Source organism: Sminthopsis crassicaudata, chromosome 2 (assembly GCF_048593235.1).
Source record: "Sminthopsis crassicaudata isolate SCR6 chromosome 2, ASM4859323v1, whole genome shotgun sequence".
NCBI classification, from domain to species: domain Eukaryota; kingdom Metazoa; phylum Chordata; class Mammalia; order Dasyuromorphia; family Dasyuridae; genus Sminthopsis; species Sminthopsis crassicaudata.
In genome coordinates, this window is record NC_133618.1 from 335,110,596 (window position 1) to 335,138,588 (window position 27,993).

Here is a 27,993-nt window from a genome sequence, read left to right on the forward strand (position 1 = left end):
GCCGTGATGTGTGACTAGGTTTTTAAAGTAATTTAGTCCAGATCTATAATTTCATTAATGTGAGGATATGATATATGGAAATTCTCTCCAATGATGCTGATTGGCAATTCATCTGTACCTTGTTGAGTTGCCTGGAATAACAAGTCTTGCTTGGCAAAGCAAGAATGAGTAAGAGGCAGCTCTTGAACCTAGGTTTTTCTGACTACACTATGTGGCCTCCCTGAATTTAATCACAAATTCCTATTGGCTTTGAAAAGCAAAATTATCTATGGCTATAAAAATGGCCATTTACAAAGTCATATTAAAGTAGTCACTTTCTTCACGAAGGCCTGCTGCCAGGATGCTGTCCCCTCTAGAACCAGAAGAAGACAGCAAAACTCATCTCTGCCTAGAAGAACATCTCCAGGCAAACCCAAAGTAGATACAGATTTGAGGCTTCTTTCAGAGCTTTAAAAAACCAATGCAAGGCTACCAAGGCATAAGACTAGCAGAATATTGTTCCCAAGAAGAGAGCAACTAATGGTATCCCAGTTCTACTTAGGAGCTAACTAGCAGTTTTTACATGGAGGGGTCCTATTACAGAAAGGCCCTCATTGTAAAGGGGTAGGGAAACAAGGGCATCAAAGGGAGCAGAGAGTAAAAAATAAGACATTAAGATATTATAGAGTGAAGTGAGTGAGCAGAATGGGAAAGAATGTTACCTGGGATGGAATACTCCCAAATTTTTCCAGGCAACTAAGAAGGATAGTATCACCATCACTCTTGGCTGCCACACCAGACTCATTCACACACTTGAGTAGTTGGCGTATCTCACTATATTTCTCTCTTTTCACCAGTTGCTGGGCGACTTTACAGTAAGTAGCAGGAGCATCCAGCTTGAAGTCCTAGAGCACAAAATGAGAGTAAAGGATTTGGGATGGGAAGAAAGAAAAGAGAAGCAGAATGCATTCAGAAAAACTTATATGACTAATGTAAAGCTGAGTGAGCCAGAAAGTTAACCAGAATATTGTACACAGAAATAGCAATACTATTTAATGATCAACCGTGAATGACTTAGCTATTCTCAGCAATACAAACATTCAAGACAATTCTGAAGGAACTATGTGAAAAATGCAATCTACCTTTATAGAAAAAAAAAATTCCCCCCCCCAAGGAAATTTTATTTTATTTTTTTTATTATTATTTTTTAAATTTATTTTTTATACATTATCCCTTGCATTCATTTTTCCAGATTTTCCCCTCCCTCCCTCCACCCCCTCCCCCAGATGACAGGCAATCCCATACATTTTACATGTGTTACAGTATAACCTAGATACAATATATGTGTGTAAATTTTCCTGTTGCACGTTAAGTATTAGATTCCGAAGGTATAAGTAACCTGGGTAGATAGACAGTAGTGCTAACAATTTACATTCACTTCCCAGTGTTCCTTCTCTGGGTGTAATTGTCTTTGTCCATCATTGATCAACTGGAAGTGAGTTGGATCTTCTTTATGCTGAAGACATCCACCTCCATCAGAATACATCCTCATACAGCATTGAAGTGTACAGCGATCTTCCGGTTCTGCTCATCTCACTCAGCATCAGTTCATGCAAACCTCTCTGAACTCATCCTGCTGGTCATTTCTTATAGAGCAATAATATTCCATAACCTTCATATACCATAATTTACCCAACCATTCTCCAATTGATGGACATCCATTCATCTTCCAGTTTCTAGTCACTATGAAAAGGGCTGCCACAAACATTTTGGCACATACAGGTCCCTTTCCCCTCTTTAGTATTTTCTTGGGATATAAGCCCAGTAGTAGCACTGCTGGATCAAAGGGTATGCACAGTTTGATAACTTTTTGGGCATAGTTCCAGATTGCTCTCCAGAATGGCCGGATTCTTTCACAACTCCACCAACAATGTATTAGTGCCCCAGTTTTCCCATATCCCCTCCAACATTCATCACTATTTGTTCCTGTCCTCTTAGCCAATCTGACAGGTGTGTAGTGGTATCTCAGAGTTCTCTTAAATTTGCATTTCTCTGATCAGTAGTGATTTGGAACACTCTTTCATATGAGTGGATATAATTTCAATTTCATCATCTGAGAATTGTCTGTTCATATCCTTTGACCATTTATCAATTGGAGAATGGTTTGATTTCTTATAAATGAGGGTCAGTTCTCTATATATTTTGGAAATGAGGCCTTTATCAGAACCTTTAACTGTAAAAATAGTTTCCCAATTTGTTACTTCCCTTCTAATCTTGTTTGCATTAGTTTTATTTGTACAGAAACTTTTTAGTTTGATGTAATCAAAATCTTCTATTTTTGATTGATAATGCTCTCTAGTTCTCCTCTGGTCATAAATTCCTTCCTCCTCCACAGGTCTGAGAGGCAGACTATTCTCTGTTCCTCTAATCTATTTATGATCTCATTCTTTATGCCTAAATCATGGACCCATTTTGATCTTATCTTGGTATATGGTGTTAAGCGTGGATCCATATCTAATTTCTGCTATCTTTATAGAAAAATTGATAGAATCTGAATACAAATTTAAGAATACGGTTTTTAAATTCTTCATTTTTCTTGGGTTTTTTTGGGTCTGTGTTTTCTTTTACAATATGATTACTATGTAAATGTATTTTGTATGACTGTATGAGTTGTATGCTTGCCATCTCAGTGAGGAGGAAGAGGAAAGTGGGAAAAAGTTTGGAACTCAAAATGGTAATAAATAAAATGGTTAAAATTATTTTGACATGTAATTGGAATAATACTTTGTAACACTATGAAAATTATTGCTATTTTGTTTTTATGTCTCAAGTTCATTTATGAACATAAGTCTCTTTTTTCCTACTTGGCAAGTCATTTTTTGTAACAAAAAAATAAAAAAGAAAGCAAAAATAAGCAATTCCAAAAAACCAACCAACACTGAGTCTAAGAGGTTATGGGCAAATATTCCACCATCATAGAGCTATTCTTTATATTGGATGAAGACATAGATAACACCCTTAATCAAATCTGTACATGACATAAAGCTGAGAGGGAGATTTAATATCATGAAGGACAGTAGGGATGCAAAAAGATCTATAGGCTTTAACAACGCTAAGAATGCAAAAAGGTGAAACTTAATAGAGATAAATTTCCATAGTGTTACAAAGTAGCCTAAAAAGGTAATGTAATCTTAGCCTATTTTAACGGAGTGATATTATTTGAAGGAAGGAAGTAATAGACAGAATTTTGTGTACCTGGATAAGCCACTTACTCTTTACCTCTCAAGCTCAGTTTCCTTATCTGTAAAATAGGAATATTAATAGTATCTACCCTCAAAGAATTGTGAGAATCAAATGAGATTCCACCATGTAAAATGCTTTTGCAGACCTAAACGTGTCATATAAATGCTAGCTCTTCATTTATTATGATGATGAGTGCTAGGCACCCAGCCATTTTTTAAGGATAGCTACCGACAAGAGAAGACATACCCAAAAAAGAGCAATTAAAATAGTGTTAAGTATGAAGTCCTTGATTTTGGAGGGCTGGCTGGAAAAACTTGGGACTGTTTAGTCTGAAGGGGGAGTTGTTGTTTAGTCATTTTTTTTCCTAGCCAAGTTTGACTTTTTGCACCCCATTTGGGATTTTTTTGGCAAAGATACTAGAGTGATTTTCCATTTTCTATTCCAGCTCATTTTATAGATGAGGGAAACAGGGTTACACACCTATTAAGTGTCTGAGACTGAATTTAAACTTAGGAAGATGATTATTCCTTGACTTTAGCCTGACATTTTATCCACTGCACTCGACCCAGCTGACACCTACCTAGACAAGGGTCTTTAAATATCTTAAGGAAGGGGGATTGGACTTAATCTGTAAGAAGGATAGAACTAAGGATAATGAGTAGAAGGTAGCGACAGAGGATTTAGGATTGAGTTAAGAAAAATTTTCCTCACAGTAAGAGCTGGCCAAAGAGAATGGCTGATTTGTTGATGGGTCAGGCCAGCAAAACTAACAAGCACTGATTGAGCCCTTATGATGTGTCGAGGAACTGTGCTAACCTTTAGAGATATAAAGAAGGCAAAAAGAGGTCTTAATTTTAAGTAGCCTATATTCTAATAGGGAGGCAATATGCAAATATAAATTTACACCAAATATAGATAGAGTAGATAGAAAGCAATCTAAAAAAGAAGGTATCAGTAATGTGGGCAGAGAGAAGATCAGTAAAAGTTTCCCTTAGAAGTTGGGATTTAAGCTGAGTCTTGAAGGAAACCAGAGAAATCAGGAGGCTGAAAAGTGAAGATGGAAAAGCACTCCAGGGGTGATGGTAGTGGTGGTGAAGAGAAAGAAAGTAAAGGCACAGAGGTGGGAGATGGAACATATTGTCCAGGGTGTCACAGGTAGGTCAGTCTAGCTGGATTTGAAATGCATGGAGGGGAGAAAGTTATTAAGTGGGCTTTAAGAGGCTTTCAATGCCAAACAAATGAGTTGACATTTGACTGTGGAAGAGAGCTACCAGAGCTTCTTGGACAAGAAGGTGATAAGGTCAGACCTCCCCTTTAGAAAAATCACATTGGCAGATGAGTAGGAGATATAATGGATTGGGGGGAAACCTGAGGTGCAGAGACAGGTTAGAAGCATATTGCAATAGCTAAGGGATATGAAATGAAAAGCGATAAAGTTCTAAACTAGATTAGTGGCTCTGTCAGTGGAGAGAAGGAGACGTATATAAAGATATTATGATGTTAGAATGGTAATATTTGGCAATAGACAGAGTATATGGAGTTAGAGTGAGAGTCAAGGATAACACTGAAATTATGAGCCTGAATTAACTGGAAGAATTTTGGCATCCTTAAAAATGATAAGTTAGAATAGAGAAAGTTCTGGGAAAGAGAATGAGTTCTACTTTGGATATTTTGGTTTAAGATGCTCATGGAATATTCAGTTTGAGATACCTAAAAAGAAGATAGAAATATGGGACTGAAGCTTAGTAGAGAGATAGGACTGAGAATAAAAATACAGAAGCCATCTATGTGGAATGCAGTTAAACCCATAGGAGCTGATGAGAGCCCTAAGAGACATATAATGGAGTCAAAAGGAGAAGCAAACCAGAAATGGAGCCTTAGAGGACACCCATGGCTAGTGGACATAAGATGATGAGGAACTAGCAAAGGAGATTGATAAAGAATGACTGGACAGATAAAAATAACAAGTAGAGAGTAATATCACAAAAAGCCAGAGAAGAGAAAGTGACCAATAGTTTCAATATGCTACAGAAAGGTCAAGAAGGATCTGAACTGAGAAACAGCTTTGGAAATTAAGTAGCCATCAGTAACTTTGATTTTTTTTTTTTTTTTTTTTTTTTGGAATGATGCCAAAAGTCTCCTTCAGAGAATTTAAAAGAGAGTAAAGGGAGAAGTATGGCATAGCGTAACAGCTTTCCCAAGTAATCACAAAAGGGTGATATAGGATGACATCTACTAAGGAAGATTAGTGTTAATGAGGATCTTTTATGAATAGGGAAAACGTGTGTATGTTTGTAAGCAATAGGGAAAGCATTAGATAAAGAGGGAGAGCTATAGTGGGGAAAGGAGAAAGAGAGGGAGCATAGTGGGGGCAATTTTCTGGAGAGATTGGGATGGGATGACATCAGAATATACAGAGGGATTCTTCCTGACAAGAAGGGCCAACTCTTCATCTAAGAATAGAGGAAATGCAGGAAGATGTCTGAATGATATGAGATGAGGGGAGAAGACAAAGCCCTTGACAAATGGTTTCAATTTTTTCAGTGAACTATGATGGGAGACTCCTGGCTTAAGAGGGTAGAGTAAGAGGAAGCTGGGGTAGGTTTGAAGACAAATAAGAAGGTAAGAAAGGGAAGTTTTTCTTCATTGATGATCTTCAAATGTAAGTAGGATGTTGAACATTTGTCAGACATATTGTAGAAAGGATTCCTGTTCAGGCATGGAATAGATGAGATGACTTTTGAGGTTCCCTACAGCTCAGAGAGTCTATGACTCTTGCTGGACTGAAGTTAGGTACTGTGCCTCTTTGGTACAACCTCATTATAATCCAAGCCATACCTGTAGGACACGAAATGCTATCCCAAAGCCATCTTCCACATTCTTCCCTCCTAGCATTACCTAGAAGAAAGAAGAAAAGGGAAATCAATGACACAGCTGGAACTGCCAGTTGTTTAAGCAAATCAGGAAGAAGCAATGGAAAGAGGACTGGCATTCAGATCTCAGACCTATCAGTAACAAGATGCATGACACCAAACAAGCCACTTTTCCTAATGGGCTGAACAGATTGGACTAGAAGGTCTCTGTAAGGTCCCTTTCATCTTTAAGTTGATGATCTCATGGCATGTGTGAATAGTTTATTCTGTCAAGCACAAGTTGTAAAAACTAGCACATACCTTGCAGGCAACATCCATTTTCATGTGATTGTTTCCAAACAAGGTTGGCAGGGGCAGGGCTGTAATCTGGGAAGTCCCAGCACTCTCACATCGATGTAGAAACCTGGTAACTTCCAGTTGCAGGCCAACAGTATTCATGTGCCTGAAATTATACAACATGTAAGCAATAAGAAGTCTCTACTTGTTTCTTAGAAGTGATGGGCCTGGAAAATGAGGCAGCATCAGTAGCAAGAATAGGAAGGGTTTAAAAAACAAGTAGAAAGGGCATAAAATTTGGTTCTGTAGGTAAAAGAGAAGGTAGAAGATGTATCTGTGTGTACATTTTTCTAAGAGACTATAGGAGGATAAAAACAGATATCCCAAGACATTCAACAGCTACTCTAATGATTGGGGGTATCCTTCCAATCCTCCTCTGTAGTTTCTCTAGTCTCCAAGATAAGAATGACCATTCTAAATTCTTCTACAGTGAGAACTACTGCCAGAATTTCTCCCCAAAGATTTGGAAGTTGGGGAGAAGTTGCTCAATATTTTTCATGGCTTTCTTGAGGTTAACACTGAACTACAATTAGTGCCCATCTTCTTGCCCTAGGCTGAAATTTCCCTACATTTTGATACTACCTTGATACATCAGCTGAATTCATCTTTTTCCGGAAAAAAGTGAGTTTCTTCTTCCCTGTGCTCCGGGATGCCTCCTGTAGATAGATCTTTAGGTGATCCTTCGCCTTAAGCAGCCATGTAAGTTTTTCTCCCAGTTCTGCATATGTCTTTGCCTTGTGACAAAAGAATCGGATACAGGTCATGGCAGCCCGGACTTGGTCCTAGAGGAAGAGAAGACATGGTTAGACATTGGGGATTTGGAAATGGTACTGGTGATCATTCTTACTGGAGTCAGATGCACGAAACCCTATTACCAGCATTTAGTTAGATAAAAATTTGAAAAGCTTTTCTAGGTTCTATTTATTTGTTGAATTGGATCAAATAATCCAATTGTAGCAGACTGTAGCAAACGGATTTCTGCTTTCATTCATAGTGATGATGTTCTTTAAAAGTCAGCCTGGGGCATATACGTTGCATATTTCAGGGAAGCATGTTTTTGATTGTTTGGTTTTTCATAGTTTGTAGTTGAATAATTCTATTCTTTTTGTCTTCATATTGTCAACCTTCAAATTTAATATATAAGCATGTTCCTCAGGATATAACTAATTATTTATTATTCTCCTTTAATTTCTGAAGCATGCATATAATTCTTTTTACCAACTACCCCATGCTTATAGTGTTTGTCAATCGTCTGAACAGAAATGATAACTAAATTCAAGATGCCTGATAAAATCACTAAGGAGAGTAAAGAGTAAGAAAAAAGGATCCTTAATAAGATTAAGACTTACCTATTAGTGAACTGTTACCCACTTAAGAATGAAATTTGGAAAGTGTTTAAGAAAGCCACAAAGCAACAAACTTGACTTTAGTCTAAATTTTAATGGCATATTATAAAACCAAATTATGGAATGTTGTTTCCCAAACTTTTGTAGCGTAACCAAACTCACATAGTTTCAATGTTACAGCAATAATTCTGGGTAGGGCTACTGTTACCTTCATGAACTGCTGCAGTTCATAGAGAAGGTGGTAGTAGTTTTTTTTCTGTAAGTGCTGGCAGGCAGCAATCAAGTACTTTCCCCAGCTCTCCAAAGTTGGATCAATGTCTTCTAGCAAATTTTCCAAAATGTGTAACTTCCCACTTGTATAGCTTGGTTGGAAGATGCCTTCAATAAAGACTTCTGGAGGACTTTCCTATAGAAGGAGAAAGGAAAACATCGGAGCAGTATGCAATATGGCCTTGAAATCAACATGATGCTAATTTTGTGTAACCTCTCCTTTCAGTTTCCTTATGTAACTTCCTAGGACCTTGGGAAACTGATTTAAGATTTGTGTGTTATGTATAAACTCTACCAGATTGCTTGCTGTCTTAGGGAAGAGTTAAGGGAAGAGAGGAAGGGAGAAAAATTTGGAACTTAAAATCTCATAAAAATGAATGTTGAAAACTATCTTTACATGTAATTAGAAAAAAATGCTATTAAATAAAAAAAAATTCAAATATCCCAGGTTAAAAAGTCCTGAATTCCCCTCCCCCCAAAAAAAACCCAGTAGAAAATAAATAGGCTTTCTCCAGAAGAGAAGAGCTTGGGATGCTATCGTCTATGGGGTCACAAAGAGTTGGACTTGACTGCAGAACAAGAAATCACTATTAGTGGAGTTGTGAATAAACTGAGCCAATTATTCTGGAGAGCAATTTGGAACTATGTCCAAAGGGCTATAAAACTGCACATATACTTTGATATAGTAATACCACTATTGGGTAGTAAGATTAAAAAAAAAAAAAAAAAAAAAAGACACCATACAAAAATATTTATAGCAGCTTTTTTTGTGGTGGCAAAGAATTGGAAATTGAGGGGATGTCCATCCATCTACTGGGGAATGGGTGAACAAGGGATTGTATATGAATATAATGGAATACTATTGTGCAAGAAATATAGCAGTGATGAACAGGATGCTTTCAGAAAAACCTGGACTTACACGAACTAATACAAAGTGAAGTGAGCAGATCTAGGAGAATGGCATACGCAGTAATAGCAATGGTGTACAATGTGAATGACTTAACTAATACAATGATTCAAGATAATTCTGAAGAATTGTGATGAAAAATGCTACCCATTTCCAGAGAAAGAACTGATAAGAGTCTGAATGTAGATGAATCATTTTTAAAAAAATCTTCTTTTCTTTCCTGTTTTTTGGTTTGTGATTTTTTTTCACAATATGACTGATATGGAAAAATATATGCATGGCTGTACATATAGAAGCAATATCAAATTGCTTGCTTTCACAATGAGGGAAAAGGGAAGCAAGGGAGAAAAATTTAAAAATTGTTTTTGGCAAAAAATTTTTAAATGAGAAAAAGTAATGGAGAAAAATGTTAATAATAAAGATTAAACTTGATAATGAAAAATAAAAAAGACTTATGTGTTATCTAAACTGCCACTGTATAGGGAGAAATTTACATTACTATAATTCTATGCCAAAGGGAATCTATAGCCCAAAGAGATTATGATTTCCAAGCCTCCAACTTTAGAGCTGGATGATAAGAAGGTAGCTACTGTCACTGGATTACCCACCTTCTTCTGGAGATGCTGTAAAGCTTCTCTCATGCAGTTGTGCCTCATGTAGAAGCTAATGATGGCCAGATGGGTGCTGTAGTGATGTAAGTAGAAGAGGCACTCTTGGTAGTAGGTATTGTGCATAGACTTCCCTTCTGGAATCATTTCTAGAGAGAGGCTCTTAGTTCGAAGAGTGGCTTCTAGCTCCTTCAAAGTAGCAAAATAATCATCATCCTGCTATGAGAAAGAGGAAGAAACAACAGGAAAAGCATTCTGTTTAATAAATAATATTTAAAATGAGAGGCAGAGCCAAGATGATGGGATAGAGACAGGGACTCATCTGAGCTCTCCCTCAAACCACTCCAAAAATCTTTGAATACTGACTCTAAATAAATTCTAGAGCAGCAGAATCCACAAAAAGATGGAGTGAAATAAGTGTAGTATAGGCCATGCCAGAACAGAATCAACCCCAGCAAAGTAGGAGAGAGCCTTGAGAGATCACGGATGGTAAGGGATAGAACAACAGGTCAGAAGATTACAGGAGTTTCTTTGCAAGCACTGAGACTACACTCTGTTTCTTTGCCCATACTTGGATTCAGAGCAGTCCTGGGTGGCAGTCCCAGGGAGGGGAGGCAAATCAACACACCAGAACTTGTGGCCACAGAGAAATGGGGTACTACTCACAGTTCTAGAGCAAAAAAAAAGTGCTTGTAGTTGTTCACAGATCACAGCATGGGTCAGAAGAGTAGTAAATATCTCTTCCTAAATCATACTACCTTGGAAGGACTGAAGTATCTCTGGGAACATCTTCACAAAACTCCTGAAGTTTGGGACACTATACCCTCTACTAGGGAAACAGAGTTCTACTTTAACAAAGAGTTAAAAAGTCAAGTAATAGACTAGGAAAATAAGCAAACAGCAGAAAAAGATTCTGATGATAGAAAGATATTAAGGTGATAAGGAAAATCAAAACACTGAGAAGAAGATAACAAGGTCAAACCTCCTATATCCAAAGCCTCCAAGAAAAATATGAATTGGTTTTAGGTAATAGAAGAGCTCAAAAAAGATTTTGAAAATCAAGTAAGATAGATAGAGAAAAAATTGGGAAGAGAAATGAGAGTGATGAAAGAAAATCATGAAAAACAAGTCAACAGCTTGATAAAAAGAAGACCCATCTTAAAAAATCGGATTAGGCCAAATGGTAAAGGAAATACAAATAGTTAATAAGGAGAATACCTTAACAAGTAGAACTGGCCAAATGGAAAGAGACACAAAAATTCACTGAAGAAAAAAATTTCTTAAAAACTAGAATTAGCCAAATGGAAAAGGAGGAACAAAAGCTCACTGAAGAAAATAATTCCTTAAAAATGAGAATTGATCAAATGAAAACTAACAACTTTATGAGAAATCAAGAAACAAAAACAAAACCAGAAGAATTTTTTTTTTTTTTTAAAGAAAACAGTATGACATATCTCTTCTCTTTTTTTTTTTCTCTTCTCTTTTTTTTTTTCCCCCCTGAGGCTGGGGTTAAGTGACTTGTTCGGGGTCACACAGCTAGGAAGTGTAAAGTATCTGAGACCAGATTTGAACTCAGGTCCTCCTGAATTCAGGGCTGGTGCTCTATCCACTGTGCCACCTAGCTGCCCTTAGTGTGAAATATCTCACTGGAAAAACAAAGGACCTAGAAAACAGCTCCAGGAGATAAAATTTAACAATTACTGGACTACCTGAAAGCCATGATCAAAAAAAAAAAAAAATCTAGATAACATCTTTCAAGAAATTATCAAGGAAAACTGCCCTGATATTCTAGAACTAAAATAATTATTGAAATAATATTGATCACCTCCTGAAGGAGATCCCAAAATGAAAACTCTCAGGAACATTATAGCCAAGTTCTAGAGTTCACAAGTGAAGAAGAAAATATTGCAACCAGGCAGAAAGAAATAATTCAAATATTATGGAATAACACAAATATAACACAGTTTCTACCTTAAAGGACTAGAGAGCTAGAATATGGTATTCTGGAAGGCAAAAGAGCTAGGATTACAACCAATAATCATCTATCTAGCAAAAATGATTAATCATTAGGGGAAAAAAAATGGTCATTCATTGAAATAGAGAACTTTCAAAAAGATCAGAGCTGAAAAGAAAATTGGACTTTCAAATACAAGACTAAAGAGAAACATAAAAAGGTAAAAAAGAAAAGGAAATCATAAGGGACTAAGTAAAATTAAGTTGTTTACATTCTACAAGGGAGTATAACTTATAACTCATAAGAACTGTCTTATTGGGGCAGTTAGGAGTATATATGTGTGTGTATGTACACATATACATATATATGTATATATAGGGCACAGGTATGAATCAAATGTGAAGGGATGACATTAAAAAAATAAAAGTACAGTGAAAGAAGAATGCATTGGGAGAAAGGGAAAGGGAAAAATAGAAGGGAGCAAATTATCTTACATTAAAAAGGCCAGAAAAAGCTTTTTTAGAAGAGAGGAAGAGGGGAGAGGTAATGGGAAATGAATGGACCTTACTTTCATCACAATTGGCTCAAAGAAAGAATAACATACACACTCAATTGAGTTACAGGAAAGTAGGAAGGGAAGGAGATAAGAGAAAGGAGAGGGTATTATAGAAGGAAGGGCAGTTGGGGGAAGGGTACTCGAATATGAACAGTTTTCAGATGAATTATTCAAAGCTATTTGAAGTCATATGAAGAAATGCTCTAATTCATTACTTAATAGAAAAATGCAAATTACAACTATTCTGAGGTGCCTATTAGATTGGCTAATAGAACAGAAAAGGAAAATGACAAATGACAATTGCACTATTAGAGGAGTTGTGAACTGATTCTAACTATTCTGAAGAGCAAATTGGAACTATGTCCAAAGGACTAAAAATACAATGCAAAACCTTTGACCTAGCAATACCACTAGTAGGTCTGCATCATAGAAGAGATAGAAAACAAACGGGAAAAGGACAAGAACCTATGTGTTCAAAAATATTAATAGCAACTCTTTTCTGGTGGCAAAGAATTGGAAATTGGAAATGGGCCCATTAGCTGGGAAATGACAGAATAAATTGTGATATGTGATTATAATGGAATACCATTTTGCTATAAGAAATGATGAACAGGATGCTCTCAGAAAAACTTGAACAGACTTCAAAGGAACTGATGCAAAATCATATGATCTTCTATGTACAAAAGAATAGCAATATTGTAAGATGATTAGTTGTCAACGACTTAGCTGTTCTCAGTAATATAATGATACAAGATAATTCTGAAGGACTTATGATGAAAAATGCTATCCATCCTCAAATAAAGAACTGATGGTGTCTCAATAAATATTTTTTAAAACTTTATTTTTCTTGAGGGTTTTCTCTTTTTCTTTCTTTCTTTTTTGTTCTATCTTTGGTTTCACAACTTGACTAGTAGAAACATTTTTCATGACTACATATGTAAAATTTATAATAAATTGCTTGCCTTCTCAAAAGAGGAGATAGGGAAGAAGGAAGGGAGAGAATCTGGAAGTCAAAAGTTTAAAAAATGAATGTTAAAAATTATTTTTACACATAACTGGAGGAAAATATTATACAAAGAAGCAAACTACAATAAATAATGTTTACTGAGCACTAAGCACACTTACTGGGTGGTAATCTTTGTCCTTAGGAATTTCTAGTTTAATAGGAGAATAAGACACATGCATAATCAAATATGATATTAGGGCGAGAATTGAAAGTCAAGGTGATCTCTTTATTTATGCTATTACAATAACATCTTTTTTAAACCAATATTTTGCTTGCTGTTCTCTTACCACTGACAGGATAGGCTTTGCTGTGGACTCCAGATATTCAATTACATCCTGTACAAGCCTTGAGCCATGAGTTAGCTGATTGAGGTCAAGGGGTGGCTTGAGACATCGACTAAACTTCTCACGCGCTGCTGTTAGGTTCCCAGCTTTCAAGCAGGCCATACCCCAGGCGTGCCATGCACCAGTGAGATCTAGTCCAGTTTTTGTGGACACCTGGAGGCAAAAATTATTCATCTGAGTCGTGGGAAGTAAGAAAGCTAAAGCAACTCTATTTTTCTTGCAGGTCCTCTATTTTGCTCATGATCCTCTTTATTTGTTAATACTCTAGTGGTCATAGTCTATTCTCCCCTCCCCCCAGTCCTATATATGACCTTACTATTGAAACAGCAAGGACAGTCCTACCTATTAGGATGGGGTTACAATATATAGGCAACCTGAAAAAGAGCCAGCTCAGCTCTCCAATCCTAAGAAACCCCATACTCAATTCACTTCCTGCTTCAATCTATATTCCTCTGGGGAATCTCTCCCTATATGGATGGGGTTCCCTTGCTGGCAAACTCAATAATCCCTTGTTGGCTCCTAAATTTATGACCCTGGGTTAGGGTTTTGGGATTTTGCTTCTAGTTTGCTGAGGCACTAACAATTTTAACCACAGTAAATGTTTGCAGGTAATGGGATTAGTAGTAGGGAATTCCCAGGGTTACAACTTGAGAATGCTTTGGGTTCCTTTGCTTGGTGATCAAGAATCATGATCATGCTAGGTGGCGCAGTGGATAGAGTACCAGCCTTGAATTCAGGAGGACCTGAGTTCAAATCTGATCTCAGACACTTAACACTTCCTAGCTGTGTGACCCTGAGCAAGTCACTTAACCCCAGCCTCAAAAAAAAAAAAAAAAAAAAAAAAAAATCATGATCTATAAATGGCAAATCTATAAATCTATAAATCCTCTCCCCCTTTTGATCAAACAAGTTGTTTGGTTTTGGCTTAGAAACTAAATTCTCTGGAAAAGACTTCAATAAACAAGTGTTTCTGTATGTCTTTTTGTCTTTGTTTCAGTTTAAGTATTTGTATTTAATGTCCAGTATGTTGTTTTCATTGTCTACTTTTGTATCTTGGCAAAATCCAATTGACTTTTTCCTGTGGTCTAATAAGTCTAAGAAAAAAGGAAGTAAAAAATGAAAGCTTTTCATAAGATTTTCAAAACATTTGAATATCTCTGTATTTTTAACTGGCCAAGTTAGTGAGGCAGATAGCAGGCAATACATATAAGAGAGAAGGGACTCTTTTCCTAGTCTGCAGAAATTTATGGCATTATAAACTAATTAGAGATAAACTTTGTAGCTGAAATGTAAGTTCTTTTCTATGAATTTCCAAATTGTGGTTTGAATTTTTTATATAAATGCTTAACTACATGAATTTTGGGGTAGTATTTTGAAGAATTTAAGGGAAACTAAAAATAAAACTGTGAAAGTTACATGGAAACAGCATGTAGACCATTTATCACTTTCCCAGGAGAGTAAACGATTTATAGTTCCAGTGCAAGGAAGAATTACTGATTAGAGAGAAAGGAGAAAAAAAGGTAAAATGAAGCTAGTTTGAAAGTTCCAAAGTGAAGAAAAAAAATGAGCTTGCAATTTAAATTTAAATTTGTCTGGTTAATTAAGAACTTTAAATATTTTTTTGACCATGAAAAGAGAGAAACTTGTATAAATCAAGAACCAACTTAAAAGTAAATAAAATTTAATTTGGGAAAATGTTTTGTGCTACCACCATGTTTTCTTCTGTGAAGGATATGATAGAATGTAAAAGTTTAGGTAAAAACTAGAAATAAAATCATCTAAAAGAAACTGGAATGGCCTATGCATTTACAAACTTTTAAGGACCCTAAAAGGTTATTAATTGGTATTACACAACTGGTGTAATAAAACTGTAATAAAAACTTTGGAGAAATTCAATAAAATAAAGATAGGTTCTATATGGATATAATATGATTGGAAAAAAAATTAGAGCAATTAAGGAAAACTGAAGTGTTGTATCAGAATATGAAAAAAAATAAGAAAGGAGTAGCTTTGAAAGGCTTTAATTACCAGTGGAAGGACATTAAAAGAAAGGAAGGAAGGAAATTTAAGCAAGTGAGGATGAGAGAAGCATGTGCAGAAAGTTAAAGAAAGTTGGAGTCTGTTTGCACTGACTGAATGGAGAGTTTGAAGACAATATAGTTTGGGATCCTGAAAAGAGAGGCTTGAGAGAAATATTGGTCTCATTGAGATAAGACATGAAAAATTGTGAAGTTATTCTTTAGGATATGGAAATTTAAAAAACAAGTATGGAATTATTTGAGGATAACATATCAAAATTCTATCCTTCAAAAATAATTGGAAAAGTTTATTTTGGTCATTACATGAAAACCATAAGGTGCTCACGAACCCTAAAAGAGGGAGGTGAGAATACAAGACTGTCAAAATCACTGGCAGCAGACTAAGTGAAAGTGGGCCTTAGGAAATGCTAGTAGTAAAACAGCCCTTAGAGAAATTGAGATTCTGTATGACATCATTTGTAATTGTAATTTGTAATTTGGATTTAGATGTGACTTAATTTATTCTAATTTTATTTTAAATAAGACACCTGTGATCTTTGATTCTTTTAAAATAAATCAGGGTGTAGTGGAAAAAATACTTAATATCTGCAATTAAGGCAGTATGTTTTGAAAGTATAAGTTATACATGTATTGGTCAACCTGCCATCAGGGGGAAGGGGTGGGGGGAAAGAGGGGAAAAGTTGGAACAAAAGGTTTAGCATTTGTCAATGTTGAAAAATTACCCATGCATATATCTTGTAAATAAAAAGCTATAATTAAAAAAAAAAAAGTACAAATTATAATTGTATTAAAATTACTCGATATTGGTCTCGAATGCAAACAGTATAAAATGCCCAAAGTGACAAAAATGAAATGATTTTCTATATAATATAATGTAGAGGTCCGGAACTCTGAGAAAAGTATACTTGAAAAAAGGATACTTACAACAGGGTGTTTACTTAGTGTAATTGATGAAATAATGGTTCTCTAGTTGGCACATGTTCAGTGTGCTGTAGTGATGTAATTGTACTAAAGTATTTTTGGTCTGAGAGGACTGGAGACAAAGTGAGTGAAAGCGTGTGCTGGATCTCAGACTCCAGACTGTAATCCTGACCATCCTCATGGTGACTTCTGCTAACACCAAGGCCTGTCCAGAAATCCTCCAGAAAGCTAGCCTGGACATTACAAGATAATTTGGAAATGTATTCAACTGAACAGATATCATCTGACTGGAAATATGTTTTGTTTTATGTTTTAAATACATGATACTATATATTTTATTACTGCATTTCTAAATTTTCTTGAATTGCAAAATTTGGGAAATTATTATATAAGAAATGGTAAGAGAATGATGCAATTATATCACTGAAAAATCTAACTCCTTTTGTTCTGGATACTGTGAAATTATTAAGTTAGAAGCTTCTGTCATAATGCTAAAACCTATCAAGTTTTTAACTTAATAAATTCCTTTTCCCACAAAATAAATAATTACTATTATTTCTTTTTAAGGTAAGAAATAATAGTAATTATTAATTTTGTGGGAAAAGGAAAAAAAAATGACTTTGTAAAATCTCCGTATCTGTAACTTTCCAAGTATCTTGGAACTATTTGCTTGGGCAAGGCTGTGAAAATAACTTTCTGAGAAATGTGACCTCTTCTTTCATCATTCCTTGCCAGAGGGGAATGAGGAATTTATAATCTTGCTTAGGATATAGAAATGATTTATATGATGATATGTGATTATAGGAATCATGAAATTACACCTGGAATAGCATATAAACTGAAATCATGTTTTGAGTCAACTTAGTTTCAATATACAGTCTTAAAGACTTATTTTTCCCTTGGAAATTAATAACATCCATTATTTTAATAGATGTTAGTCTGATAGTCTAGAGACTTATCCAGAATGTGATTATTTTCTTCATTTCTAATGATTTTTATACCCTGATGAATTTGTATGTTATTGGGTTTGGATTATGGTTTTGGTTCTGGTTTGTCATGGCACAAATTCCCCACAATGGGATATCTAAACTAAAAAATTTATTCCACCATTTCTTGTCTACTCCTAAGAATAGCTGACAAGAGTGAATTTTGAGGTTAGCAAAAGGCACAAGTTAGATGGAATGTGTATTCCTCTCTTACCTCCACACCCAGCTGATAGTATTCAGCTTCCAAAAGTTGGTTCCTTAATCTTGTTACTGCAGCTGGATGCAGGATCTGATCCAGAGATGGTACATGTCGATAGGCAGCAGAAACTAAAATATTTAGTACATCCACTTTGCTGATATAGCTAATAGAAAGAAAGGAGTAGAGAAATGAATTTACACAGAACTCCCCCTAGAGGAACTGTTGCCTGAGTTCCAGCTTTAATTCTCTACAATGGTCACTAGGAGCAGTAAGCAAAGCCTGTGTAGAAATTAGTTTTGTTTTTTTTTGTTTTTTAATCTGTTATTACCTGTCAACTAGCAACTAATGTTTAATAAGCATCTTCTATGCCAGGTACTGTGCTAAGCACTAGGAATATGAAGAAATGCAAAAGACCCTTCCCTTAAGAAGCTCACAGTCTAACGGGGGAAGACAATGTGAAAATATTTCTATGTAGAATAAGCTGAAGATCATCTTGGAGGGATGGTACTAACATTAAGAAGGACTTGGAAAGGCTTCTTGTAAATGGTAGGGACTCTATGCTTTCTGTTGGCCTGTTTGCTTCAGTGAGGTCCTTATTTGAATCATTATCCATTTAGATTCTGTTTCAGATTAGTACCCAGATGACAATACTGTTAATTTCTCAGTTGTTTTTCTCAGTCTTCCTACTCCTTTATTTAGAGTCTAGCTTCCCTGCCTGGCTCAAATGAAATTCTTTCATTAGCCTCTAGGTTCTGTTGCCTTTTAGTTGTGAATACATATTAAAGCCTACACTAATCTTTTGCCTGGCCCCCATCCCTGACAGACAGGAATTGTTCCAAATTGAGCCCAAAGATCTAACCTGCTCTGTCTGGTATTACTGGACATGTATTTTCTGATCCATTTTGCCACTAGACTCCTGATTCCAATTGGGTAAACCCTCAGATTCCTGGCAGTAGAATCTGGCCTGTATTAGTAAATGATCTTATTTGTTCATTGATTTCCCTGGAACAGGATTCTGAGCTATTGTGAGGCTGCACTATATTTTTGTCTGGATAAAAGGTGTTATATGAGCATAAAGTACTTTATAATCACCAATCCTAAACATATTTTTACTGAGAAAAAGGTTCTTATGGTTTATTCAAGAGAGAATAATCGCTATCTCTTCAAGAATTCTAGTATTTTCACACCAAAATGGATCTCTAAATATCACTTGTCCAACCCCCTTATTTAAAAAAAAAGAGAAAAATGAAGCTCAAATGATTTGCCAAATATCATAAAGTGAATTAAAAGTACTAAGTCAATGGTGAAATTTGAAGCAAGGTATTCTCTTTGTTTTTCCATCATGGACCACATTTCAGCTACATATAATTATTGCTATCTCCACTACTGAATCAATAGCTCAATGCTCTGGGTCAAGTAGAGTAGGTGAAGCCATAATATTAGTTTCTAGTTTACTTTTAATTTGTAGACAGAGATTCTAACAATTGCTGACATTTATAAAATAACAAAGTTTACAAAGTCCTTTATATGACTCTCTTGATCCTTGTGATAATTGAGATAGGTCTCACAATTACTACTCCTGTTTTACAGATGAGTAAAATGAAGCATAGGGAGGCTTAAGTGACTTGCCCATGAATACATGCTTAGTTAGTGCCAGATGTGGAATTTGAACTCAGGTTTCTCCTAAATCCAAGGGCAGTCTTTTCTCCCATTCCACCCTGCCTTTGTTATCTAAGGTAAAGCACAGGCTTACTATCTGTGAGAAAACTAAGTCTAGAACCTGCCACATGTGATGCTGGCATGCCATCTACAAAATGACACGATTCATTGTTTGCCAGACCCCCAACTACAAGACTGTGTCACTTGGTCTTAGTATTTAGTGAAAGACAAGACTTAGTAAATTTTCCTTGGTACTAGAAAGCAATAAATTCTAAATGAACCTTACAATTCTGCAGACTTTAAAATTAAGGTTTGTATTTTCTTCTTATTCAAGTCTCATTGATACAAATTTTATTTTTAGAGACTTAGTATGGAAATATGGATAATAATATTAAAACACAAATGAAGTGAAATCATATAGGATTTAACATTTAACTTATTAACATGAATCTATTAGAATGGGTTGACTTTCTGTCCAATTCCATCTTTTGAAGAAGGGGATGGTGGGATAATAGGAAGTATATTTGCCAACATAATAATGGTGGTATTATATTAATAGAATAGATAATAGAATAACAACAACAATAATAAAATGGATAATAGATACAGGGAAATGCCCCTCTTCCACAAGAGATGGTTACCTGTCACACAGTGCTAAGTCTTGGCTCTGACCAGCTCTGACAAACATCATCTTGGCGCTGAAGAGTAGCTGTTTCATGATATCTGTAAGTAGTCCAGCATCCACCTCGGGGTTGGTCAGGCCCCGGGACAGTCGGCAGCAGTGATCAATTAACTGATGGCCACAGGCAATGGGATCACGGTGTAGGTTCAGGATGGCAATGCACAAGGAGGCACTCGGGGCCTAGCCAGAGAATAAGAAGAAAGCAGGGCCCAACTGAAACATTTTTCAAGTCCTGCTGTGGGAGAGGCCAAATAAAATAGGGCAGAAGAGACTTGGAGAAAAGATCTTTTTGTACAAAGACAGTGGAGCTAATATGAATCCAGGGGATCCAAGACCCAAGACTCTCTGACTGACCTCCTGGTTCCCCAGGGGCACTGGTGGCTGCAGGGCCAGCTGTCATCCACATCTTGCCATTACCTGTTCATAGTAAAACTCGCTCCGCACCAGATTATTTTCTTCCTCATTCAGATCTAGAGTCCACTCCAGCTGAGCTGCTTTAGGGACTCGTACCACAGCCAAGTATGGGGGGCTCTCCGTTGAGATGCTCTCTGAGGCTGAGGATGGAAATGACATTCATTCACCAGTCAGGGAACCTCGGAGTCACTAGTGTTCAGTCTAGATAGTGAGTAACAGTGCAGACATTTGATAATAATGGTAAAAATCTCCTTTCCTTCAGGAGAATTCTGAAGGGACTAGCATCTATTGTAAGACAGACATAGCTGAGGAAAGATCTACAATGTGGTACACAGAATTTTGATGTTTTATAGACAGTAATAAATAATAAGGAATTTGATTCTCTGCATCTGCTCAGAATGAAAGATATATAAATATTTGTTCTCCTATAGACATTTAACTTTGATCTGTGGGAACTTTAAGACTGAAAATTAAAATTGCACAACCTTAAATAGGAATTTGGATCTGTTTTTAGCTCATCTGTTCTGTGGACTATCCAATTAAGAAGTGGCTTGCTATTCATGTGAAGATGGTGGTAATGCCATACCCCTTGGAATGAACTGCTAAATTAAGAACTAAATTTTGTGGTCCTTGGTTTCAATAATTGACAGATGCACATGGCAAGGGCTCAAAAATTTAAAAAAATCACTGGCAGCAATAGTAAGACAATGGTCTTGATAGGCATATTCAATGGGGTTTTCATTGCAATAAGCCCTAAACATACAGGAAACTTGAATTTAGAAACCAATATAAGAATATGAGAATATCTTTAAGACTAACCTTCTGAATGTCCCATACTGTCCTCTGGCAAACTGAAAATAGAAACAGAAAAATAAATTGCCTATTGTATATCTCATAGTTCAAAGTATCACTGAGACACAGATCTCAAGCTACAAGGGACCTCAGAGGTCAGCTAAGTTAACTGTCCTTTTATAGATGAGAAAATTAAGGCTTAGGGAAGTTAACTGGTTTGCCCAAGGTCACACAGATAGTAAATATTAGAGACAGAATATGAACCTATGGTCTGACTCTAGACTCAGAGCTCTTTCCCATGCTGTCATCTCTCCAACAGCTGAAGAGAATTAGTCATATTATTTGATTCCAATGCTGTCCAGAAACTACCAATTTCAATACAGAACTAAAGACACCATGAATATAGAACTCTGGAGGTTGTCATAGTTTTTTTTGAAGTATGAGGCCAGATGGAAGATTTATTAGGAAATTCTGACTGACATGTTTGATGATCTAAAAATCATGGGTTATCAGTCATGGTTGTTGGCACAGGTTAAGGTTACAATAATTACAGAGTGTTTTATATATTATCTAATTGGATTTTATATGATAAGTGGTACCCAACTGAGATAGGAAACACTTAATTCAATTTAACAGACATTTAATTAAACTGTCCTCTTCAGATAGGATCCATGAAGCAGGGTCTGTTTCAAGTAGATAAGGATTTAATCACTTCATTGACGATAGATGCTGAAAACAGACTTTTGAGGTCAGGATGGAGAAATAAATTCCTGCCACAGCAAAATCTAGGACAGGAATCCTGAACACATTTCTTCTCATCTTGCCTGGAGAAGATTAACCGTACTTATAGATCGTCTGCTCTGCTATGAATTCACAAACACTCTGCTCCAGATGTCACTGCATGTTGTTTGAGGAAGGCCGTTATCAGAGAAGCAGGCTTTTGGGAACCTGAAGACTTAGGGGAAGGACCAGAGCCTCTGTCACCCTGATCCCCACTCACTGTTTGTTGTAGTGGCTGTAGCACTGGTCACACACCCGAGCTGGGTTCTCTCTGCTACCCTCCACATCCATCTTCTTGGTGGAACAAGAACCACACACCAGCCTACCACAGCGACGGCAGTGATGACGGCGGTTAAACTAAGAAATAAAGAAAAGGAAAGGGGAAATGGGTAATTTAATAGATGCTTCAATCAATGGGCTTCTCTTCTTTCCTCCAGTTATTTCATACTATGTATTCAGAGGACATGGTGGTCTTGGTGCTAAAGCAAGTACGTAACTATGTCCCTACCCTAAAAGAGCCTTTCTTTCAGCTGATGGGAAAAACTCCAAAGTTCATTAAAAATTTAACAATGGAGTGATCAAGAAAACTAGTCTTACCTTCTGGTGGGGATGACACAGTGAGAAAGAAGAGATACTCTCTCTTTTTTTTTTTTTTTTAACCAATAACTTCCAATTAAACAATCAATGTTTGCTAAGTACTAGCTATGTGCCAGACACTGTGCCAACCAGCTCAACAAAACCAATCAACCTATATTTCTCAATAACAATACTTTATCAGATCATTTCATATTTATGGCCAAAGGGTAAGGTAGATAAGTTTTATCATCCCCATTTTTAAATACAAGAAAATGCTTGTTAGTCAATAGGGTCTAAAACATAGGTCCCTTTGTCTTTCATTTGAGGTTGTCTCTCAATAAGAAATGAAGTGGACACCTGCTTACCATGGTAAAATGTTCACTTCTACACACCATACAGGTGATTTCCATTTCATCTGGTACCCAATGCTGCCTAGCTGGGGGTTTTTCAGGAGGCACAAATTCCAAGGGATCACTGTGTGGGAAGCTTCTCTCCTTTAAGCTTGAAGATCGTACAAAGGAGACTCCTAAAGGTCAGAGGCAAAGTGAGAGCTAAAGTTAGAGCTTGAATAAAGCCAAGTGGCCAGGCCATACTCAGATGTTAATAGCCTCAAAGTCTATTTGGCTGTGTTGGCTGTCTGTTTTAAGGCATATTATCCTGATAAAATTGAGAAATCATCTTTGAATAGGATTTGATTGGAAAATTTAACTCCTGAGTTTTGAGTCATAAAAGATAAATCATAAGAAGATTTTTTTATATAAGTAAGACTCACCCCTGTTATTTGGATTTATAACCTAGATGAGGCAAAGAATTGAGATAAGACACACTTTTTATTCCTGGAAGTCTTTATTACAGTAACCAGGTAAAAGATTGAGAAGAGACTGCCAATTTATTTTTGTAGAATAGGAGCTTAAGATATTTTCCTGATCTTAATTTATCTATTTGTTGTCCTTATAGAAAAGAAAATTATCATTCTTGTTTTACAAATGAGAAAACTAAGATATAAACAATAAACTGTACCAGGTCTAAAAATAAGTCAGTGATAGAGATAAGAATTTAGGATTCTGACTTTATTCTGGTCTTAGAGAATTAGAGTAAGTAATCTGCTTGAGGTCACACGGTTAACAAGTGTGGTACAGCCGGGTCCAGATAAGAGGAATTCATTTACAGAAGGGAATCCTTTACAACTTTCAAAAAGCTCATCATTTGTTTCTAGTAAATGACAACCATGAAATTGGCAGGGCATGTATATATGCCTTTATTTTTTACAGATGAAAAAACTGAGGCTTAAAGGGCTTAAGGATTTACCCAAGGCCACATGGTTAGTAAGAATTGGGATTAGATAATAATAGCAGCTCATATTTGTTGCCTCTTGAGGTTTACAAAACACCTTCTTCCTGAAAATACTGTGAAGTAGTAGAGTATTATCCCCATACTTCAGATGAGGAAATGGATGCTTAGAGAGAGATTATAATTCCACAGCTAGGAAGTATCAGAACTGGGACTATTCTCTGTCTCTCACTTTTTTAAAGGTATACATATTTAAATATGTATAAATATGTATATATAACTAGTGTGTTAACACAAGAAAAATCAGATCAAAAAGGGAAAAAAATGAGAAAGAAAACAAAATGAAAGCAAACAACAACAAAAAGAGTGAAAATGCTATGTTGTGATCCACATTCAGTTCATATAGTCCTCTTTCTAGGTGTAAATGGCTCTCATTATCACAAGATCACTGGAACTGGTCTCAATCATCTCATTATTGAAAGAACCATGTCCATCAGAATTGATCATTGTATTAATCTTGTTGCCATGTACAATGATCTCCTGGTTCTTCTCACTTCACTTAGCATCAGTTCATGTAAGTCTCTCCAGGCCTTTCTGAAATTCTCCTCATTGTTTCTTACATAACAGTAATATTTCATAACATTCATATAACATAACTCATTCAGCCATTTCCAACTTATGGGCATCCACTCACGTTTCCAGTTTCTTGTCATTAGAAAAAGGGCTGCCAACAAACATTTTTGCACATGTAGATCACTGGGGCTATTCTCAATCCAGTGTTCAGATATCTTTATGTGAAAAGAACTAGTACAGAGACACAGAGGTGAGATGTCACGATGAAAACACTTTGGGAGTTCTCCATGAGGGTCTGCTGCCTTTATGAACCATATACACCCAGAGATGTTTATTGAAATCTTGTGATGAAAAGAGCCAACTGCACCCAGAGAGAGAACTAGGAAGTTATTTTCACTTTTTTTTTTTTTAGTTCATGTAATGTTTGTTTTTTCTTTCTCATGGTTTTTCCCCCTTTTTCATCTGTTTTTTCTTGTGCACCATAACAAATGTGAAAGTACATTTTAGAAGAATTAGATTAGTCCCCCAAGGGTGTGCCTAAACATGGAGGCTCTCAACCCTTCTGGATTCCTGGTAAAGGATGGAGAAGAGTTCAGTTTCTTCTGCAGAGAAAAGATCACCTTTTACTTTAATTCAGTACTTTACTAAGACAAATTTAGTCTCTATGGTTCACCCAATGCTTATTCTTTCTAAGCTTGAATTTGGAGAGTTTGAAAAAACACAGTAGTTTTCTGGTTAGATAGCTGGTTAATGAAAAACAGCCCCAAAAGGGTCATAAATTATCAAACCTCAGAAGAATAATTTGCAGAATGTCAGATGTAAAGATTTTTTTTTTTGAAAGATGCAAAAAAAAAAAAAAAAAAAGAAAAGAAAAAAAAGAACATAAAGACAGCATTAGAAGAAAAAATGTAGGGAAACTTTCAGAAATTTGTCTTACCAGGAAAAGCAGCAGCAGACAACTCAACTGATGTTGATCTAGACAAGGTCTCAGGCTCTGATACCTGATTAAAAATCTCTTGGGGGTGAATTACAGAATCTAAGGAAGGAAAAAATTTAAAAACTCAAGTAAGTTATGGATGACATGTTATTACAAGTATGGTTCAAAAAAATGTATCTCTGTTTACTTTAATGGGAAAAATTAACTCAAAGCCATTTTAGTTTGGGTGATGAGTATTTCACTGCTTTCTTGAGAATATAGAGAGAATTAAAAACCCCCTGTAACCTAAGAGCATGTAGGTTCCTCTGGTATCTGACCACAGAAATGGCTGAACTTTTACCTTTAGCTAGAAGCCCCAAATGAACATTAAATTCTCCTTACTCAAGTCTCAAAATATCCAAAGGAGATATCAAGATTCTAAAGGGATGTTACACCTGGAGATTAAACTCAGATTGCTTCAAGTACTGGTTTCACTTACTTCAGTGCTCCAAGAGGCTACTTGTATCTCAGTAACAAACTGTGGTGTAATGGAGTGATTTTGGAAGTGACAGAACTTAAAAAATGACTGTGCCTATGCCAGCAGCAGACATGTCATTTCAGACATACTATTAATCTAGGATTCCTGCTCTTGTAACTAGGGGCTGTAAATCCAGCGTTTTTTCCTGTACAACAATAATTCTATGAACTTTAGCATCTTGGGAAACAAAGGAAGGGGGAATTAGAAGTGCAGCATGGTTATATGGGTCCTCCATGGCTATCCCAAGACCACAGCATGCTGCTGACAGTTACTTACCTGATCGTTTTTCTTTCAATGAATATGGGAAGTCGAGTGCTTTCCCTGCATATCTGGAAAGCAGTGCATCAATATCCTCCATGGTAAAACCAATTTCTTGCCCAGCCAGCAAGTGGTGTAGAGTCTGCAGAGCCACAGTAGCCCAGTCCACTTTCATATTCATCAGCAGCTGCTCCAGCATGAGTAAAGGGCTGGAGGACAGATGGGAGTAGCTGGCCCGGTGCGACTCAGGCAGAGTCAGCAGAACCTGTGTGGAAGTTTGATCATAGGAAGGATGGTAATATGTGAATTTTAAGGGGACATGCCCGTGGCGTACAATCCAACTCATAAGAACAACTCATTGGTTTCTCTTGGAAGAGAGTCCCAATTCTGATCTAGATCCATAGATTCTCTAATTCTACAACTCACTTTCTCCAGACCTAGGAAGGAAGGATTTTGCTGAAATGGTGACCCAAAGAACTGGCTCAACCATTCTGGTGACTGGAAGGGCTCAAATTCATTGAAGTAACCTGGTTGTTTAGTCAAGGTCTTGTTTTAATCAATGGTTTTTCCCATGATCAATATAAACTATCTATGAAAGTTAATGAAGGAAGCCTTTTTTTGGGTGGGATGGGGAAGGAACTGATACAATTGGGGTTAAATGACTTGCCCAGGGTCACATTAAGTGTTAAGTGTCTGAGTCAAATTTGAACTCAGGTCCTCCTGACTTCAGGGATGGTGTTCTATCCACTACACCACCTAGCTGCCCCAGGAAGCCTTAAGGCTTAAAATCATGCAGAAAAATCTTATGGGACTACTGAAACATGAGCCATTATTGTACCTAAATCTAAAAAGAGGCAGTGTGGGATAGAAGATAGAAAACCAGTCCTGTAGTCAATCAAGGGAATCTTGGTTCAAATCTTACATCTTGACACACACATACTGACTGAGTGACTATGGAAAATACTTAATTTCTTAGTATCCATCCCACGCAAGTCTCTAATACTACATCTGTAGGAAAGCTGTCTATCTGTTTTAGTAAAAGGGAGTTTGAAAAACAGAAATTTCTTCTATCAATGAAATCCTAAGTTTGAACCAAAAAATTAGAATTATCATGCATTAATGGTCTCAAGATCTTTTTTCAAAAGGCTCCAAACAATGGTTTGTTTATAAACTGAGTGACTTTTTATATTATTCTGATGATTTATGGAATAGATATGGCCTTCATTTTAGCCATGGAAAAACTGAGACATTAGGATGCATAAAGTTATATAGAAAGTTGTAATTTCTGAAATGGAAACAAGATAGTTTTTTTAGGCCTCTTCTTTCAAAATCATAGGGCTTGAAATATCTGAACCAGCTCCATCTATATGATCTATGCTGACACCTTCTATTCTTAGGTTTTATTCCTTCACTTTACTAGGTTGAAAAAATAAACACTAACTAAAAAACAAGACTTGTTACTTTCACATACAAATTATTTTTAGAACCAAAAAGGAAAAAAAGGATAGGAAAAGAAAATGACTATGTTAAATGTCAGGCATTCAGTATTTAAATTCTGGACAATTTTTATTTTCATGATTGATTGTACCTAGTGCTAACCAACAAGCAGAGTACTACACATAAGTAGATAGCTACTAACCCTAAGTGCCTTAAAATTAATTTCAAACTAGATATTGCTTTCTAGCTGGTCTGAATTTCCTTCCTTTACTATCATTTCCCTAAGCAAAGACAGAGAGGTGGAGACAAATTCTCCATAAGACTCTTCTTCACATGCAAATGCCAATTTCATATTTCTTATTGGAGATTAGCTTATGACTAATTAATTCTCTAGAAATCTTAGGGAATCAAGTAGTTTTTTACTGGAGACGGTAGGGAAGTGGGATATGGGAAGCCCCAATGGTCAGAGGCATGGTGGGGACTCATTGAGGAAAGAAAGGTCCAGATAGAG

The 27,993-nt window shown here is 36.3% G+C and overlaps 1 protein-coding gene across 3 annotated transcripts in view; it reads right to left on the reverse strand.

Annotated features, from left to right (window-relative positions):
- Positions 1-27,993, reverse strand: part of ZFYVE26 (zinc finger FYVE-type containing 26) — a 79,073-nt gene that overhangs the window by 4,920 nt on the left and 46,160 nt on the right. For 2 of the 3 annotated variants that reach the window (XM_074290458.1, XM_074290457.1), the window contains exons 26-40: positions 26,064-26,310; positions 25,271-25,369; positions 22,836-22,996; positions 22,115-22,251; positions 21,142-21,173; positions 20,326-20,462; positions 19,868-20,088; positions 17,583-17,730; positions 13,366-13,575; positions 9,563-9,781; positions 7,986-8,183; positions 7,014-7,213; positions 6,396-6,537; positions 6,061-6,120; positions 702-884 (exon numbers count right to left, since the gene is read on the reverse strand). In XM_074290458.1, coding sequence (XP_074146559.1) covers positions 702-884; positions 6,061-6,120; positions 6,396-6,537; positions 7,014-7,213; positions 7,986-8,183; positions 9,563-9,781; positions 13,366-13,575; positions 17,583-17,730; positions 19,868-20,088; positions 20,326-20,462; positions 21,142-21,173; positions 22,115-22,251; positions 22,836-22,996; positions 25,271-25,369; positions 26,064-26,310 — 2,394 coding nt within the window. The remainder of the gene's footprint in view (positions 1-701; positions 885-6,060; positions 6,121-6,395; positions 6,538-7,013; positions 7,214-7,985; positions 8,184-9,562; positions 9,782-13,365; positions 13,576-17,582; positions 17,731-19,867; positions 20,089-20,325; positions 20,463-21,141; positions 21,174-22,114; positions 22,252-22,835; positions 22,997-25,270; positions 25,370-26,063; positions 26,311-27,993) is intronic. The other variant, XM_074290460.1, reaches the window with a different exon arrangement.